Below are 18,893 nucleotides of genomic sequence, written 5' to 3' on the forward strand. Positions count from 1 at the left end.
CTCTCGTAGTCCGCAAGCTCAATGGTTCTTCTGATATTGACCTTCGGGTGACTGTCATCGCACCGTGTGATAAAGATCTAGGTGAAGAAAACAAATTCAATTCCACCAAAACTGTACTTTACATCTGATATTTAATTGCCAAAGTCAAGAAGAACTCTCAACTACATGTTTTATTAAAACAAAAGTGGCAATTCTAGTTACCATTTTCTTTAAATTGTACATATGCCTCCCTTTCAAAGGAGATGCCAATCTTGACAAGAGTCAATGGATGTATTAATTTAGTTTTCAAAGTGTAATCACTTTTTTGTTGTGTCTTAAGCTCACTGCATTCTAAAAAAAACAAATGTCAGAGGGACAAAGGACAGAATTCTCAATTGCTTTTCATTGTGCGCATGTGCGTGCATGTGAACCCACACTTGAACGTCTATTTGTATGCTTGTTCACGTGCGCGTTGGTGTCTACAGTGTGACTTTTATTACAAGCCAAGGCCTCCTCGTGTAGCTAATGCTAATGTGACTTTTTGAATACAAATCAGGCTGGAACAAATGGCTGTTGGTCAAAGTATACCTGAGGGACAGCAGAATGTGGATGTCATTAATATGCAAATGTTCACTTTGTTCCTCAGTTACCTGTTGAGGACAAAACCAAAACAAGCTCAAGTTAAGGTTGTCTGATGAACTGATCTGATGGCAGCTGCAATAGCAGCATAAACACAGGAAGATGTTGTCTTTATTGAGGAGGGTCTGGGATGAATTTGGGTAATCTGTGACATGTGGGATACTTAAACTCTGGATTATCTGGACTGTCAGACTCACCAATTCGGAACAGGATTCTGATTTAACAGTCACATTTTCTAAAAATATTTGTACATTTGCATAACTTCTATGTGAGGACTGAAATGCACGGACTGCTGCTGTTTGCACGTGCTGTCGGAATAATTGGAAAGATTCTAGTGGACATCATCTCAAGTTAGAACAACTTGGAATGTCTGGGATAACACAAGTTGCAGTGTTGCTGATGTCATCACTTACAAACCAATTAACATAATTTAATATCAGCTCTAAATAGAAGCCCTTAATGTGAACTTATAATAATGCAAATATTGGAAAATGGTGTCAATGTGATGTTTAAAAGCACTAAACACATAAATAAAACACATTGTGTTTGCAGCGTCTAGGTTTTTTTCACTTTCCAAAAGCACCTCACCTAAGTTGAGTGACTTCCCAACTCGGGAAATGGGACCGCCTGCGGAGCATGCACGGAAATGCACAGTGTGTTTTTAATACATCATCCCAATGGGTGGTGGTTAAAACGGGATCCTCAGTGTTTCAGGGAGCCCAACCTGATTCAAACCAAAGCAGGCATGACAAGAACACAGAGGCTCTGATCTGACAGTGATAATAAATGAGCTCTCTCTTTGAGGAAAATGTCAAGATGCAAATTCTTCATAGATGATGTTGATCTATGTCAGATCAGTTACGTGCACTTCCTGTAATTCCGCCGACAAGTGCTTTTCAAAAGGGAATCTGAGCGCACGGCTGTAGCACTCAACCGCTCCACTGTTAACTCAATTATCTGGCAGTACTCTGTTTATAACCCCAGCCGTCCTCACGTTGTAGTGCTACATGCTAATCCAATTCTCTGTAGGAGCATATCGATCTCTCTCAATTAGTGTTAGTGGCTTTTGCGTCCAGAAAATGTTGGTTTGTCTCTGCTGTGGGAAACATGGCCACCTCCTGAATACGCAGTCACACACATCTTCTGATACGATCTGGACCAAAATCCTAGTGGCTCGGACAGGTTCATTCCAGGTATCAGATAGCATCTGCAGCACATGCCCATGCCGAGTCTTTGGGCTCAAGCGATTAGCTTTGGCTCAGTGGCTGTGCATGAAATTGTAGATCTCCCCTCCCGTCCATGCTGATGTAATTGTCACTCTCTAGGGCTCGGTCTAATTTGTCTACAGGCACGCACATTATTGCGAGGCCTTGAGTCAACAGCTTTGAAGTAATCTGTGAAACACAAGCCATATCAGGCTCCCTACCAAACTTCAGAAAATTAGCCATTAAGAAATAAGATTAGCCATTACTGGCTCTACACTATCACCGCCACGTACCATTGACAAGCAATATACTGCCATACTCAATTAAATGTTATAGAGCGTGTCCAAAAACATTTCCAGCACACTGAGAGCTTTCAACAAGCAATATGCAGTTTGAGAAGTGTCTCTTAAGGTTCCAGACAGAGCTTTACACAAATTCAATCTGCAGGGCTTGTTTGTGTGTGTGTGTTAGACGTAGGTGCAAAGATACGAAAAATTAAAATAAAATACGTTTTAGTAAAAGTGTTACAGGATATAGGTAGATTTTTACAGATACACACTTCAAAACACATTAATCCTAGCGGCTAGTTGCACACTAAACTTTTAAGAGCTTCTTAAAGGAATCACTCAGCATTATTAGAAATAAACGTACTCTTTATCTTGCTGAGGATGAGAATATTCATTTCACCTTTCATAGTTGTGTGTTGCTTGTACAGAGCTGAAGCCCGGAGGTGTTCAGCAGTTTTGTGAACACTTGCGGAGTGCAGTGAATTCTTTCTAAGTGAGGTTCCCCAAGTGTGTCAAAAGTTGTATCTGCACACAGACCAATACTGAAACTTGTGCTTCTCTGCTTTTTCTCCAACAGTTTTTGCAGTTAGTAAACCTGGAGTAAGGATATATTTGTGCATTCTCATAGGGTCGGAATAATCCCCCAATAAGTAGTTCCTGACTCGGAAAATTCACATGAAAACCAGCTAAAGGTGGTAGGTTTGTTTGTGCTTAAATTTTGTGTTAGAAACAACTTTGTAGATTCTCTGTTTATTCTTGTAGCACAAAGCTGTCCTGATTTTGGAATATGCAAGCTTCTCTAACTCCTCTGTAGCCATTGGCTAATTTAGGACAAATGAATACGTCTTATGATATTACAAATTTTAAGCATTTTATTAATAGTGACTGTGACTAGCTTCATATTGCATTTTATTTAAATGTAGCTGTCAGTGATCATTTTTGCTGTAACTCTTAGCCGAATTGAATTACAACTTGCAAACTTACATGGTTTTCCCATCTTGGGTTGCACTGTGTCAAACAATGACAAGGATGCTATGCTATCTCTCTCTATCTCTCCCTGCTCTCTAGTTGCTCTGTCTCTTGCAGGTGAGTTTCCACAGGATGTAACAATGTGTCTGTGCTCAAACAGAACCAGGGGAGTGCAGTGGGTTCTTATCTGAAACAAGAGATGTGAAAGAGGAAAGAAAATGTTTCCTTTCTCCTGTTTTGTCCTTGATTCACTTTTGGAAAATGATATCCTTGTCGGAAGTTCCCCGTTGCTCAGCATTCTTCTGATCTCACCTCTCTCTAGCTCCAGCTTTGCTCGTCTCCTCTCTTACTCTGTCCCCTTTCCTACCCTGTCCTCCCTTCTCATCTCCTTTACTCCTCCCCCCCTCTTTGTCTCTGTTTCTTTCACACTGATAGCCTGGCTGTATCTCAAACAAGTGTGTTATTGATGACTTGCACTGTCTTTCTGCTGCACTTGCTTCGTAACAGCCAAATCTCTTGCTCACACACACATACACACACATGCCGCTGGCCACATCCCAGCTGGGATTGGAGGCCCTGTGTGGCCCCTCCTGTCTCCCTGCTGGCTGCTTGCTGTAATCATTCATAGTAGAGTGGACACCCCATCCATCATGGGGGCTAAGCTCCCTTCATGGCCCTGGCCCATAACCCAAAGCACACCTGTCAACAACAGACAACGTCACTGTGTCTGACTTTGCTCTGTCTACTTGAGAGAGCAAAACTTTAGTTTCTATGACAGAAAATGAGGAGGTTGTTTTTAAAAATGCAGTTACCCTGAGATCTTCTTCCATAAATCTTTCACTGACTTATTAGATATCAAAGTCGGTGCAACAAGTTTTATTATACTGATATATCGTGTTGTTTTTCTTTGTATGATTGTAATACCAGATAAATAAAGAGAGACAGATAAGCTGTAGATTAGATTTTTATAGATGGCTAATGACTTATTATGGAGATGAATTACAATTGCATTGAATCAGAGTCCGCCATAGGCATTGTGTTTATAGAGTTTCCATAGATATAACATATGTCTGCTATCTCAAATCATATGAAACTGTTAATTCTGTAAAAAAAAAAAAACAGGACATTAGAATCTAAAAGAAGCCACAAACTTTTATTTTTTATTTTATTTCCCACTTAAAATTGCAGATTCAGTGGGAAGGCAATCATACAACTTTTAATAAAATTTTTAAAACACATATACTGTATTTCTGGGTTGCAATGATGTCATCTCTGTGGAGTGAAATGGAATTTGGTGAAGACAATTATAATTGACCTCTGTGTGTCTGTAGAATTCACACAGCATCAGGTGTTAGTTTAGGTCTGACTCCCATCTCTGTCTGTATTTAGGTAACATGGATGTGGACCTCCATCCATCCACAGTCATGAAAGAGAAGCAGATAGAGCCTTCACACTGTTCCTCTTCAGTCGTTAATGACTAAGTCTGTACAAGACCAGCTCATTTCTATCCCTTCACTGAATTTCACTCCAAAGATACGGGTGTGGGTTGTGTTAGGTAAGAATATCTGAAAAGATTCTCAGTCATCCAGGTCATCTTCCAAAGGCAACTATAGACTTGGTTGTTGCACCTCTCATCCAGGAGGTTTCTTTGGTTCTGTCTGATTAATTTCAGGTAATTTGTTAGGTTAGAAATAAGAACTGAGACAGAGTCCCTTCATTCCATGATCTCAAACATGAGGCTTTTGGAATGAATATATGTTGACAGACATATTTATGAGTTAGAAGCATTATTATTGAGTATATTTGAGTAACTTGGCTCTGTTTCAGCTGGTTTCTTCAGGGTTTTAAGTCATTGTAGTAGACTTCATGTTTACATTAATAGTGCAGCACTGTTTATCATCATGTTGTGTTTTTTTTATAATCCTTATTGTTGCTCTCAGCATGAACAGTTTTCGGTTAATCTTTATTTACACCCTGGCTTTGGGTTTAGACACTAAACAGAACATTAATATTTGTTGACAGATGTATTTACTCAAGACAAATAAGTAATTTAACAAAAATAAAGGTGATAAAACCTTGACATTTTTTTATTTGATTCTCGTTATGCTCAGTGAATTAGACTCTGGACTTTGTCAATGACAGAAATGTTTTTTTTTTATATTTAGTTTGATAGAATCTTAAAACGGCTTCAATTGCACATGAAAGCCAATGTACTCCGAGGTTACAGATAAAGCTTGTGAATTCTCTCCAGAGGGATAATAGTTTGTCTCAGTTTGCTGCAGTTTACTCTGTTATGCTGTACATCCTCCTCTGACTTTGATTTTTGTTCCTTTGCCTCCACAGATCGCTGCTCTGCAGAAAGGAGGAGACAGCTTCCCACTCACTGCCGCCTCAGGCAAAGTGCTCGGAAAGGTGCGGCGAAGGACACAGAAATAGAAACAAATAGCTTTTGCCAAGGTGTTGTTTTTCGGCAACTGCCTTCAAACAACACACACCCTGCTAAAAGTCAAACTCAACAAAATGTGTATGACCAACACAATCATGGAGAGAAGTGAATGTTGAACAGTTACTCTGTGTGCAGGCGCTGCGCAGCTCTGATAGGAGCTCCAAGCCAGTTTACGTGTCCTTGGGCCACAAGATCAGTCTGGACACAGCTGTACGCCTCACACACTCCTGCTGCCGCTACCGGGTCCCCGAGCCCATCAGACAGGTACACACACACACACACACACACACACACACACACACACACACACACACACACACACAGGGTGACTGAAAAGAAGCTTGTCCTGGAGGAAAGGCAAATTCAGAAGATGTGTGACAGCGTCCTGTTGTGAAACAGAGAGGTGGGATCATCATGCTGTGTTGGCTTTGCTACAGCAGGGCCTGCGAGAAATGTAATGCTACTAGACTGGAAAGTGGTAATTTGAAAGTGAAGATGTTTTTAGCTCCAAAGCAGAAGAAAGATGTTTTTCATCACCCACACTGTAGCTGTAGCTGTCACATTCAAGATGAACTCTTGTGTTAATTGAAGGTTCTCTTTCATGTTGCCAGTTTCCAGAAGCGTAGACGCATCAGTTTGATGTCATTTTGCAATGTGCGACATAGACAGACAATATCGACAAACTTTGAGTTATTGGATTTCAATGGTTTGGAACCATTCCTCAAGTGGAACTGAATGATTCTCATAACTACTCATACATATCCTTACACATCATAAAAGGTAACTCCTACAATTTGATCGATGTTGTAGCATGTCAACAGGTCTCTTGGGAGTACAAAGTTTGTATAAAGCCAGTTGTGTCTGATAAATGTCTTCAAGTGATGTCACTTGAGTCGGCCTCGTTTGGGGCTGGAGCTGATCAGTTTTTAAATAGAAAAAATCTGGGCTATCACACAACTGAACCTTGCATTGTGGGTAATGTGAACACCATGTTTTGACAAGGTAGAATAGTGTGTGAAAAAAAGTTTTTCATCCATTAAAACATAACAAAAAACTGACCATGAGTTTGACAGGTTAATGGAAGTGCTTTGCTAAATTAGGGGAATTCTCTTTTAATGGGAATGAATGTGAAAACAGGTCTCAGTGGAGAGACTGCAGCCTTACATGGGTTATTGATTATGTCGATAATTACATCTAATGAACATGCACCTCCTCATGCTCAAACTCACAATAAAGCACAAAAATGTAAGCGGTTTAGTGAACAAATATTATGCGGTTCATTCAGTATTTATTTGTGTTTCTCCTTGTCAGTGTTTATTATATCATCCACTGCATTAGACAATATAATAAACTGAATGAAATCTTTGCCCAGAGATGCTGATTAACATCACTCTTAATTACCAAGATAAGTGGGTGAAGGAATTACATGTCCCGGAGGGTTATTTTACAGCTTTAATGAGTCCTGTCATATAGTAATATGACAGAACTCAATGCATTCTGCATTTTCTGTTGAAAAAAGGGTCATAAAAAGTTCAGTCTTAAAACATATAAACACCCACTGACTGTCATTTTGGGGAAGAAAGGAAAATAAAAAAACTTGAACATCCTCGACCTGAATTGATCCCTCCTCCCCCTCAGGCTATTTTTTTTTCTGCCACTAGGCTGTGCTGTGCTTCTGCTGCTAACCATGACTTCACCTTCACTGGACAGAAAACACATTCAGACACATGCACACACACACGCCTCTCAAAACCAGTTTTTCACAAAGAGAGCTGCAGTTGCAGAGGCTTACTCGTCTCCTCCTGTGTGTGTGTGTTTATTTCATCAAAGCGTGAATGTGATGTGTTTAGCTGGTGGGAGGAGGAGGAGGAGGAGGAGGAGGAAGCAGCAGGGACTGAGTGGACATCAGACAGAACCAGGGACACTCTCACCTTCCTCCGTCCAATCACTGACACCTCCGTCACGCTGTCCAACCTTTCTCTGAAGTTCACGTTCTCCTTTTTTCTGTCCGTCTCTTGCTTTTGTCTTGTGTTCCCTATCTCTATCTGTCCCACAGATATTTTCTATTCTCTTTACTGCTGACATCACAGAAAGCAGCCCTTCACAGATCCAGTTCTGGAGACTGTCGTGTTCAGAGCTGAACCCAGACGATAGAAGTCAAGCTGCTGTGTCCTCTGCTCTGTCAGACACGTGCATTGGACAATGTGATGTCCGAAACAGGCCACATAGAGAAAAATCAAATTATTGGTTTAGTAAAGATGTTATTTGTCCAGACTCTTGTATATACATATCTCTCTGTCGGTTATACACGCTTAGCTAGACTCAGCAGCTAAAGGTTGCCAGAGTCTCTGTGGCAGATGTTGAGGGTTCTCCAGAAAAGGGCACAGTCTATGTTTATATTCAGGAGAGAAACATTGTTTACTGGCATCACTAGCATATTGGAGGAGCAGAAATGACAAGAAGATGCACAGACGGGTAGAGAACAGAATACATCTCCCTGCTAATTCCACATACATCTGTCAGTATGTATGTGGAACACATAACTCACAAACAGGTCATCTAATCAACTTCACACCAGGCATGTCTATTTTACCTGAGAAAGTGCAATGCTGAGTTTGGTGCTATTTGAACACGCAATTTGTTCAATATTAATACAAATTAAATACACAGGCGAATGGCGGTGTGTCGCAGTCATTAGGGGCGGGGCAGTGAGCCTCCAGCCTGTGGACAGAGTTGAATATGTCTTCTATGTCATTTTGATAATTTTCTTATTTTTATTTCACCATATCAGACTGACACATTCACCGGAGTTGTGGGTGCTGATGTCCGTCATGCCAACAACATTCATAGTCCCTGTACTGCTTTCTATCGAGCTGAATAACAGAGCTTTTATTATGAAAAGTTGGGAACTTGGGTCTGAGGGTTGTGTCGATTGCCACAGACCTTTAAATGAGCCGACATGTACTGTGTGAAAAAATGACAGCAGCTCAAGAAATCATTCAAACTTATACTTATATATAATTCATATATAACTTATGGAATGACAAGGAATAATTCTGAACTAGCTCTGCGTCAATTAGTTTTTCACAGTGCTCGTGTTTGCTTGAGTAGAGCTGATACGGGCTTCATGTACAGATCAGTAACAAATTAAATGAAAGAGCAACTGGAGCAGTTCATGTTGAAAATGAGCCTGTCATTAGGGCTAATTGCTCGGCCTGCATTAATCCAGCTACTCGCCTGCTCACAGGCATCATCCAAAAGACTTCACACTCGACACTTTACTTCCTGCAGGGTCTTGAGCAAATATACCTGTCGTGACACAGCTGTGTCCTCCATTTGTCATAATTTATGGTTTCACAGTGTAACTTTATATAATGTCACTGCTGATGTGACATTGTCGTTCTTTATGGTGTCACATAGTGCAATATTTCATAATGTCAAATTCCTCAGACACAATCCATGATAAGATTCATTGAACCCTCTCAGTTTGATGGTTGCGTAGGGTTTATTCAGATTTTTTGTCTGTGAGCCGGAATACTCAAAAACTACAAGACAAATTAGCTCAGAGCTTGGAAGGATGTGGTATGTACAGTATCAGGAAAGAACTTGTTCAATTTTGGTGCAGATCCAGATCAGGGGTCAGCTCCAGAAAATGTTTTTTCACTCTTACATGGCAAGATAGGAAGTTTATCCACGTTCTCATTGATTTCTCAGAGTTGAATTTATGGATCATGATGAAAATAATCGGGCCTGTTTAGGGGACTTATATTTATGAGTGTGTGCTATTTGCTGCAGGTCCAAATAAAAATTGGATCTAGTGAATTGAAATGTTTTTATAATGGGACTACTGGGCCTTGGTGGAGGTACAGAGAGCTATTCAAGTTTTATGTCTGTGTTTTGAATTGTCCTGATGAATGTTCCCCAAAAACATCCTTGGCTCCTCATTCCTCAGCCATGCTCGGGCTACGTTTAATGTTGATCAGGGGGACAGTTGTTTGAAAAATTTAAATCCAATCAGAAAGTATTTTCACCTAACACATTTGTTGAGTGGGTTTTTTGATGATGGAAGAGTTGGGACCATCAGCCCAACGTTCAACTCTAGGTAGAGTGCTTTTCATCAGACCACTCAGTGAGCCCTTATACCCTGTATAGATGTATCGGCATCTTTTATGCCAGTATTTCTCGGACTTTCGGCAAGTTAGATCACATTCTCCACCCGTCTGTCCATCATCTAATAAAATCCTCTCACTTTATATGATAAGTCAAATAAAACTCTCCATCCACAGTTTGAAATTCAAAGAGAGGAAGATGAAAGATGACATCATGGTTGGCTCCTGCAATAAAGAATGATGTGTGAATCCACTGATGCAGAATCTTACGTCCCACAATGACACACCTTACATACTCTCTCTCAACCCATCTCAGTCTATTTTTCATAAACCATTAAATTCTCACCCTCCTCATGCATCCCACGCCTATTGAGTTTCTTTCCCATCTTTACTAAGGAGCGTGAACTTTCATTTGAGAGCATTATTTCTTCATTTCACATTTTTTAAAGTCAAAGCTTTTCCTGTACCCTCTCTCGAATAACCCCTGCTCACAAACTGATTTTCTGCTCTCAGATGTAATGTTGCTGCTCGTGTTTTTCAGTTTCAGTCCTGCTCCTCACTCTCATGAAACTTCTTTCCATTAGTGCACAGAGTGTATACCTCCAGCAAGATCCCTTATGAAACCAAATCAAAGTTATACACACTCATAAATATCAATCCCCTAAACACACCTAATTTTTTCCTTCAAGATCCAAGAATTACTTTCAAAGAAAATGTTGAAAAATAACGACTTCTTTTATGATCGATACCAAATCCCTCCACGAGATTCTCTGGTAAAACATTCAGTCCTTTTTTGTGTAAAACTGCTAACTAACAGATAAACAAAGAGACTAAACCATAACCTCCTCTGAGGAGGTAATAGGCTTAATAACATTCCCGACACAGTTGTAATGTTGTACGTCTCTTATTGCTGGTTTGTGTTTATCAAGGTTCAGAGGATCACATTCCAGCATGGACCATACTTTATTTAACCAGCACCATAACTCTCTTCAGACTTGATTGGTAAAGTCACATTTGCAGCACGGGAGTAAATGCATGTACTGATATTCATTGTGTACTTGCTGGTTTTCCATGTGCCAGGTTGCACAGTTCTCTCACTGACAACTCTATCTGCCCTGTCACTGCATCCACTGGGATTCATTCTCAAGTCAACATGAAGTGAAGATAATCGAGGCCTGAGTCAAGATGTACGCTGTTTGGATGTGGTCATGTTGGTGTGCATTGTCAATCAGTTACTTCAGTCCAAAAACATTTTCACATTTGGAATATTAAGGTGCTCCTTGGCAAACTTGTGTTGTTGTTTTCTTCTTCTTCTGCGACTTCCTTCTCCCTCCTGCCATGGACACCGTGCACCAGGATCTGTGTACTGATTGACGAGGAGATGTTAGTTTGGTTCAATGATTCCTCAAAGCATCTGATGCTATTCTGAGATTCTTTCCTACGTTAACGATCATTCGGCTCTTTATCGTTGTAGTCTTCTTAGCCCGGCTCAACTCTCAGAGTTAATCCTTGGAGATGATAGAGGAGGTTCCTCCCCGTGAGGAATGTTTGTCCTAGCATGTACTTGCATCACCTTACATGTCAGTAAGGATGTTTGTCAAACATATGGACATGAACAAGACAGTGGTGTGCATAGATAGTCAACGCGAAATCTCAGTAACAGTCTGAGTTGAGAGGATAAGCAACTCAGCAGGACTAAAATGAAACACACATATTTCACTTTGAAAGATGAGTAAATGTGTGACACACACATTCATACTGTGGTGCCTCATGTTCAACCAAGTCCAGCCAATGGCAAAGTGAAATAAGGCATGTTTGCTGCAGCTGACAGCACTATGGTTAAAATGTTGATTGTTTTATTAATGTGATCTTTCACCCATTATTGAAAGAATATCTATATTTGAATTTTGGGATTGATCAGAAACCTATAGCTCTAAAGGTGTAGGCAGACGCGCAGGATGTTTGTGTGGTTTGAGGGATCAGATCATAGGACGCATTTGGGCCGTTCAGACCTGTACTTAGTTCAGGTCAGGTGTTTACACCAGGTGTGGACAAATAGTGTTAACAGGAGTAAAGAAAATGTGTATCCATTACAAAATCTGAATTTATAATGAAAAAATAATGCTCTCAAAATGAAAGACCACGCTCTTAACAGCTTCAGAGAACATTTGATGGGAAGTTAACTCTGACATCCTCCTCGATTCATCCTCTCCGTTTTTACTTTGCGGTCACTGTGACAGTGACAGACTGACAAGCAGAGATCAGAGAGCGGAAGCTGACTCGTCAGGAAGATGTTGCATTAGTGACCAGACCATCCATCCATTAGCTATACCACCTATTCTTTTGAGGGTCATGGGGGGCTGGAACAATCCCAGCTGACAGTGGAGTGCACACTGGACAGGTCACCGGTTTATCACACAGAGACAAATCCAACTCCTGTAGAAACATTTAGTTGGTTTTAGTTCATTGTCTCATAGAAACTCTGAACTCTGCACTTACCCGTGTTTTACTGGCATCCTGCCATCATGTGAGGTGGGACTGACTCTGGTTTTGATTGATATTAATTATGTTAAGAAAAGTTTCAAGTTGAAGCAGTGTTACAATATAACCTCATATTAGCAGATACGAGTCTCCAAATGAAAACAACTGCATATGAGACTGTTATATCATGAGAGGACGAGAAAATGTGAGGCTTTCAGCAAACTGGAGCCCATCTTTTAATGATGCTGTAGATCAGATATTATGTGTTAAATGTTTTACAATCCAACATCTGAAATATTGGGTCACAGCTTCTCTAATGTAAAGAGAAGTGTAGATTAAATATCTTTGGGTTTGGGCCAACAAAACAAGGTGGTGGCCTATTAAAAAGAGATCAGTAGATTAATGTGTAATACAATTAATGCTAGTCCCAGTGGGGTTGTTGTGTTTATGAAAACAGTGCATGCATTTGTTAAATGCTAAATTGTACTCGATTCTTGTCAGTGACCTCATGTCTTTTCTAATTCTTTGTCTTTGGGGTTTCTCGATTGTTATATGAGCTTTTTGTCCTCCCAGGTAGGCGGCTGTGGCTGAGGGGTAGAGCGGTTGTCCTCTAACCAGAAGGTTGGCGGTTCAATCCCAGTCAAGCCAAAGTTTCCTTGGGCAAGCTACTGAACCCCAAATTGACCCTAATCCTTATTAGAAGTCAATTTGGATAAATCAGTGAAATGATATGTAATGAAGTCTGCTCTGTACAGTATATGATGAAAATGTGCAACTCTGATCTATGTTAAATATTTCTTACCTTGTGTCCTTTTTCAACAGTGTCAGTATATGGTTTGAAATTCTTTTCACCTCATTACCTGTTAGACAATTTGTGTGTGTTCCATTCGCCAATTTTTCTGGTCGTCTTTTTGTTTAATGTACCCAGCATCTGTGCATATATAAGGATGACTGTGACTATAGTTCATATACTTAATGGAAGTTGTGTGGACAGAAACTTAAAAGTAGCAGCAGCATTAGTATTTAAAGGACGTCAGTAGAAGTGAACCCTATTTTTCTAGTCAAAAAGCTAATATTCCTGTCAGACCTGCTCACTTGGATTTAGCAGCTGTCTGTTAGTGCTTGAAGAAAAGACACAAAGAAAGTGTGTTTGTGAAGGACTGCGTTTTTTTTGTGGTACCAATAGTTTATCTCAGAATCTAAAATGAATCTGCACGCTTGAAAAACCTCACAAATTCAAACTTGTGGAAACTTATTCATCCAAGAAGCTTTGACGTTTTGACGAGCCTATAAGGCTTCATTGATCAGGGTCAAAACATTATCATGTGGCCACTGAATCATCACTGCACTCAACAGGTTTGTGTATATATTGTTGCGTCATGTGTGTAGGCCTGGCCCACATTTGGTCCATTGGTCATTATCTCCAGGCTAAAACCCATTACTCCTGATAGTCAACCCCCTAAACCTCATCCTCCTCCTCCACATACACTAATGGGAAGACATCCACTAGTAATGGGACTCTGAGGAGCAGGCTGAGACGTACAGTAACAGCTTATTTCCAGACCTCTCCTCGCTGTCTGAGTGCTTTGCACCAAGCGGAAGTCACTAATTACGATCCCTCTCTTATGGCAGTCACCTGTACACTGCTGACTTTCCCAGTGCTGCCCTTAGTGCCTTTTCTTTCTGTAAGATCAGTTCATACAGGACTGTAAAACTTCAGTGTGTCTTCCAATGTTTATCTTTTTGTTTTCTGGCAAATAGTTTCCTGGAAGTATCAGAGGGATTTCACTTGATTTCAGGTTTCCTGACGTTTATCTCTTGCTACATAAATGGGTCTCCTTGCAGCACACATACTAAAACATCCTCCTTTACAGTACCATAAGGCTGTTTCGATATCAGATGTATACAGTTTTCTAACTAAGGGGCAATAAATGTGGCTCCACGCTCCAGCCTACATTTTGGGTTTCCATGCATCCCTCCGCTGTGCTGGGCAGGAAGACTGGGAAATGTAAAAGCTGTACAGCTGCAGTCCCAGATTGCAAAAACAGATGGAATTTCAATGTGAGCAATAGGTGGTGGGGAGGCTGCATGCATAGAATAAAAGAGATTGAGAGAGGCTTTGTGCGTGTGTGTGTGTACAGGGGAAAAGGAGTGTGTGTAGGAGTGTGCGTGTGTGTGTACAGGGAAAAAGGAGTGTGTGTAGGAGTGTGTGTGTACAGGGGAAAAGGAGTGTGTGTAGGAGTGTGCGTGTGTGTGTGTACAGGGGAGAAGGAGTGTGTGTGTATGTGTGCTCTAGAGAGAGAGACAGAGAGAGATGTGTGTTTTTTATGCGGATATTGAAGGCACGATGTATTTATGTAAGAAGCAAGTTTTTTTTTTTTTTTACAGTCTCCAGATGCAAGAATTCCTCCACAGCAGACCATAACATAACATATGCTTCTGTGTGTGTGTTATGTCACCTGCCTGTGTGTGTGTGTGTGTGTGTGTGTGTGTGTGTGTGTGTGTGTGTGTGTGTGTCTGTGTGTGTGTGTGTGTTGTGTCTTGCTTTTGATGAGGCCCCACTCTGACTTTTTCAACTAACTTTCTCTTTTAACTCTGAGCCTCCTTGGTCTCCCTGACTTTATTCGTCCTCATTGTACTGTTTACCTTTTTTTTACTCTTCTCTCTCCGACGTCTTTCATCCATTCATCTATCTCCTCCCCCACCCCCCACTGCGTCTTCTCCAATCTTTGAATAATTCAGGCCTGCAGTGCTAGTGTATTTTTGGTTGTTGTCACCTCTGCAGTAACACAAACACAACCCATACCAGTGAGCATGCAAGCGTACACACATACAGCCCTACACACACACACACACAAACACACACACACACACACACACACACACACACACACACACACACACACACACAGATTCCAACTAATAAAGCTTTTTGACACCAAAATAACACCAGAGACTGCAACCTGCTAACTACGAAGAATTATCCTGGCAGGGTCCTCACACCGTCTCTGAGCTCTGTTATCCCAGCAATGACTAATAATGTCTCACTTTTCTGTCTTTTCCAGATTTAATCCCAATTCATGCTTCTGCGTTGAACCTACGCCGAAGCTCGGGCATAGCCTAAGTGTAGACGAGTACTCTATGCAGAACCCTACACTGTACTCTGACGTGCACCTCCCCAAAAATGTAACTACACGTCGAGATGATGCAGTTCACAAGAGCTGTCATTGGTCCGCTTTTCCGGCAGACCTTATTTCGGGGAATCTCCTGCTTCGCCTCACTCTTGTTTAATGGTCGTACAGACCATCTCCGACGTATTTCTTTTATTCGTTGCAGTTCTATAACAAAATGTAATGGCTCTTCCACATCAGCTCTAACACCAACATGATAACACTCGCCATTGTTCTGCAGTGAACAGAGACACCAGAGAATGTGTAAATTAGAGGACCGGAATCTGGAAGAAACTTGACACAGTAGCATAGAAACTCTACTGACACATGTTTTGACAATGTAATTGCAGAGCAACACACGCACACCTGCGCACTACTATGAATGGTCACATAAGCATTGGCCCAGTGCGTAGGCTACGTGCATACCTGCAGTGTGGCTTGGATGCAGAACCATGAATCAGCCTTTACACAAAGTTTGCAGAATAATGTGTGAGGAAAGACATGGTGTGCTTGTTTAACTCACAAGTCCCCCCCTCAGGTTTTGTGTTAAAGCAGTTACTAGACTAACTTTGGGCATAATTATCAGCCACACTTTGTTTATTAAAGTAATCATGATTTATTGTCATTATTCCTGAAGTGAAATCTGCTGAAAACAGCAGCACAGCATTGGGTGATAAATCAGCGACATCTGTCATTTGATCCTTTGTTAAAATAAAGACATTGATTAGTGCAGTTTAAAAAAAATCAATGAATACAAAATGTAATCCATCAACTGGCGATAATGCTTATCGCTGACATAAAGAGACAAAGAACCATTCTCGCTCGTGTTTACACCAAAGGGTCAATCGCCAGGTAAATAATCCAGTTGCCAACACAAAACACAAATTGATTTTCTTTTCAGTTTTCCCACAACAAAGCAGAAGCATGTCATCAATGCTGTAAACCTTTAAATACTAAGCTATAAGTAATTTGTGTACATTTTTAACCTTTTTTTTTTTATTATTTATTCAAACATTTTGTTTTGCTTTTCTTTTATTGCAATGTCGACATGCTGCTGTTTATCAGGTAATGTTTCTGTTCACCATCTTAGTTTACCGAATGTATCAGCTGAACAACTGGTCATTAGCTGTAATCCCAAAGTAAAGCTAAGGCTGCTTGTCATTACTTTTGCACCTGTTGGGCTCCAAAGTAAAGTATTGGACAAACTCTGATCTGCTGGAAGAAACAGCAGAGCGGTCAAGAGATCAGAGTCATTATGATTCTTCTTCTGTCGACCAGATTTCATGCTGATTCATCCCATATTAATGGAGATATTTCAGTCTGGAGCTTGGTGCTAACAACATGGATAGCAATTGCACACATCATGCATCACTTCCCCATTTGTTCCTCTTTTCAAACCAAATCCTCTGTGGAGCTGCTAGAACATCACTTTGGCTTGACACTGATGGAAACAATGTGTTTCATTGAGTTTGAAAGGAATAGATGAGAGAAAGAGAAGCTTACACAGCCATAAAACAGTCATGTTGGACAAGTGGCAGGGTGAAACATCTGTGAGGGAGACACCAGTGCTCTGCTGGTGCCAGCCAGTGGAACTTTTCTCAAAGTGTCGAGAGGATGTGACTGATTTAAAGTGGAGCTCCCCTCTGGGGCTCGGGGCTGTCTAAATGTTAATATATGTCTGTCTGACATTCTGCTGCTGCAACCACTGGACTCTGGACCTCCACTGAGAGATTGGTGGAGAGAGAGATGGGAGAGCTGCCCTGAGGTGGATATGAAAGAGAAGTGTAGATGAGAGGTGAATCAGAGGTTTGAGGAGAGTAAAGGAGGGAGGGAGATCTGCAGGAAAACCGTTTCATAATCAGAGTGATAAAAAGGATTTTAAGTGAGGGAAGGTGAATTCCAGAGAGAAGGAGAAAAAAAAAGATGGTTTTAAAAAAAGTAAGGAGGGATGTAGAGAGGAAGAATGGGTAGAGCAGACTGGCATAGCTGCAGGGCTTCAGGGGCTTTGGGGGACCAGAGGATAAAAACCTGCCCCGGGCCACTGGACCAAAGCCAGGACTCTGACACCTCTCTCTCTGTGTGTGTGTGTGTGCGTGTGTGTGTGTGTGTGTGTGTGTCCAGCAGAGAGCCAGCAGGCCACATCTGTTCACCTGTGCAGTCCCACCCTGGCAGGGACTGTGGCGAGAGGGAACCAACTCTGAACTGATAAAAATTCAGACGCAGGTTTTCTTTGCTCCACAGCAACACAGCTGTCACATCCTCTCCAGTTTCCCTCAGTCACTCTCCCTCCTCCTTCTCTTCTTCTGGTGTGCACAGTGTGATCACTTGTGGGGCTTTAAAAACCAGAGTGGGAAAATGTTATTTTTAAAAGGTTTGTTTATAGGTTCACGCCAACTAATTATAAATGAATTCTCAAACCATGCAAGTCGGTTTGTGAATAAATGTTGCAGGAGCAGAGAAGTTGCTGGTTAATTGGACAGATTTTGATCACTCCAGGTTTGAGTATTAGTGACACGATGAGTCCAAACAATTGGGTTTTTCTTTTGCAGGTGCTTTCATCATTTTAGGAAATGGGGTCATTCATTTACTTGGTGAGGGTTTTCAGAGAAGCTGGATCACTCTCATGTGTTTGTCCATTCTATATATGAAGGTGGAGCCAGCAGCCTTTTAGCTTAGCTTAGCATCAATTCTGGAAAGAGGGTAAAAACACTCAAAAAAAAAGGGGGTAATAAAATTTGCCCACAAGCAGCTCACTTATTAACTTTACAAGCTAAGCCGCTGCTGGCTCTAGCTTCATTTTTATCTCTCATCTGTTGTAGCTCCTGGCAAATAAATAATCAGCGGGCTGCTTCATTAATAAGAAGGTGACACAGAAGGGCCCACCTTTATTCTGACTGTAACAGAAAATAAAGCAGAATTTCAATATATAAATTAAAGTGCTAGCTTTATCCCCTTTACCATAGAATAATGCAAAAGGAGTAATCAGTCGATTTGGACATGCGATAGGTTCAATATGAATAAACATAGGACCGGAGCTCTGTAGCAGCTGCAGCTGGGACTCAACAATGTAAGGAACATTGTAAGTCATGGCGAGGACTGAGTCGAGCTTGTCCAAACTTTGATTAAACATGTGAACAGCTCTTTGTGCAGCAGTAGCTTTTGGGGTTCTGTGGACTGGCTCAATTACTGCTGATCACTTTCACAGCTTCACGAAGAAAACTGCATTTGCACAGGCCAAGCAAACAGCCCATTCAGATCAGACATGTTTAGAATGGGTAATGTGTTAGGTTGTACAAAAGAGGCCAGTGCCCACTCCCAACTTCTGCAGGAATAAACAAAGATATTACAATGGGCTGTTAACTGTAATTTTAAAGTAGGTCTAAGCTATAAAACAACAATACAAACAGCAATCCATCAATATAGATATTACTGCAAGAGAAGTCAGACATTGTGAGGAAGTAAATATTCATATAAACTTATAGTTGAGACTAAGCGGTAAGGTAATTGTCCATTTGTTGGAGCCTCCTGAAAGCTTTAAAAACAATTTACCATTTAGAAATAAATGTTCTCCTTCTGTATAAATGTTTAAAGGTAAATTAATAACAATC

General features: G+C 40.9%; 1 protein-coding gene across 7 annotated transcripts in view; it reads left to right on the plus strand.

Moving 5' to 3' along the window:
* The window catches only part of LOC109627451 (endonuclease V), a 74,601-nt gene that overhangs the window by 14,775 nt on the left and 40,933 nt on the right, over positions 1 to 18,893 (plus strand). For all 7 annotated transcript variants that reach the window (XR_011243846.1, XM_020083975.2, XM_069530529.1 and 4 more), the window contains exons 6-7: positions 5,423 to 5,491; positions 5,661 to 5,789. Coding sequence is in view for 6 of the 7 variants with exons in the window: in XM_020083975.2 (XP_019939534.1) it covers positions 5,423 to 5,491; positions 5,661 to 5,789 (198 nt within the window). In the remaining variant the exon portion in view is untranslated. The remainder of the gene's footprint in view (positions 1 to 5,422; positions 5,492 to 5,660; positions 5,790 to 18,893) is intronic.

This window comes from Paralichthys olivaceus, chromosome 8 (genome assembly GCF_024713975.1).
Source record: "Paralichthys olivaceus isolate ysfri-2021 chromosome 8, ASM2471397v2, whole genome shotgun sequence".
Taxonomy (NCBI): domain Eukaryota; kingdom Metazoa; phylum Chordata; class Actinopteri; order Pleuronectiformes; family Paralichthyidae; genus Paralichthys; species Paralichthys olivaceus.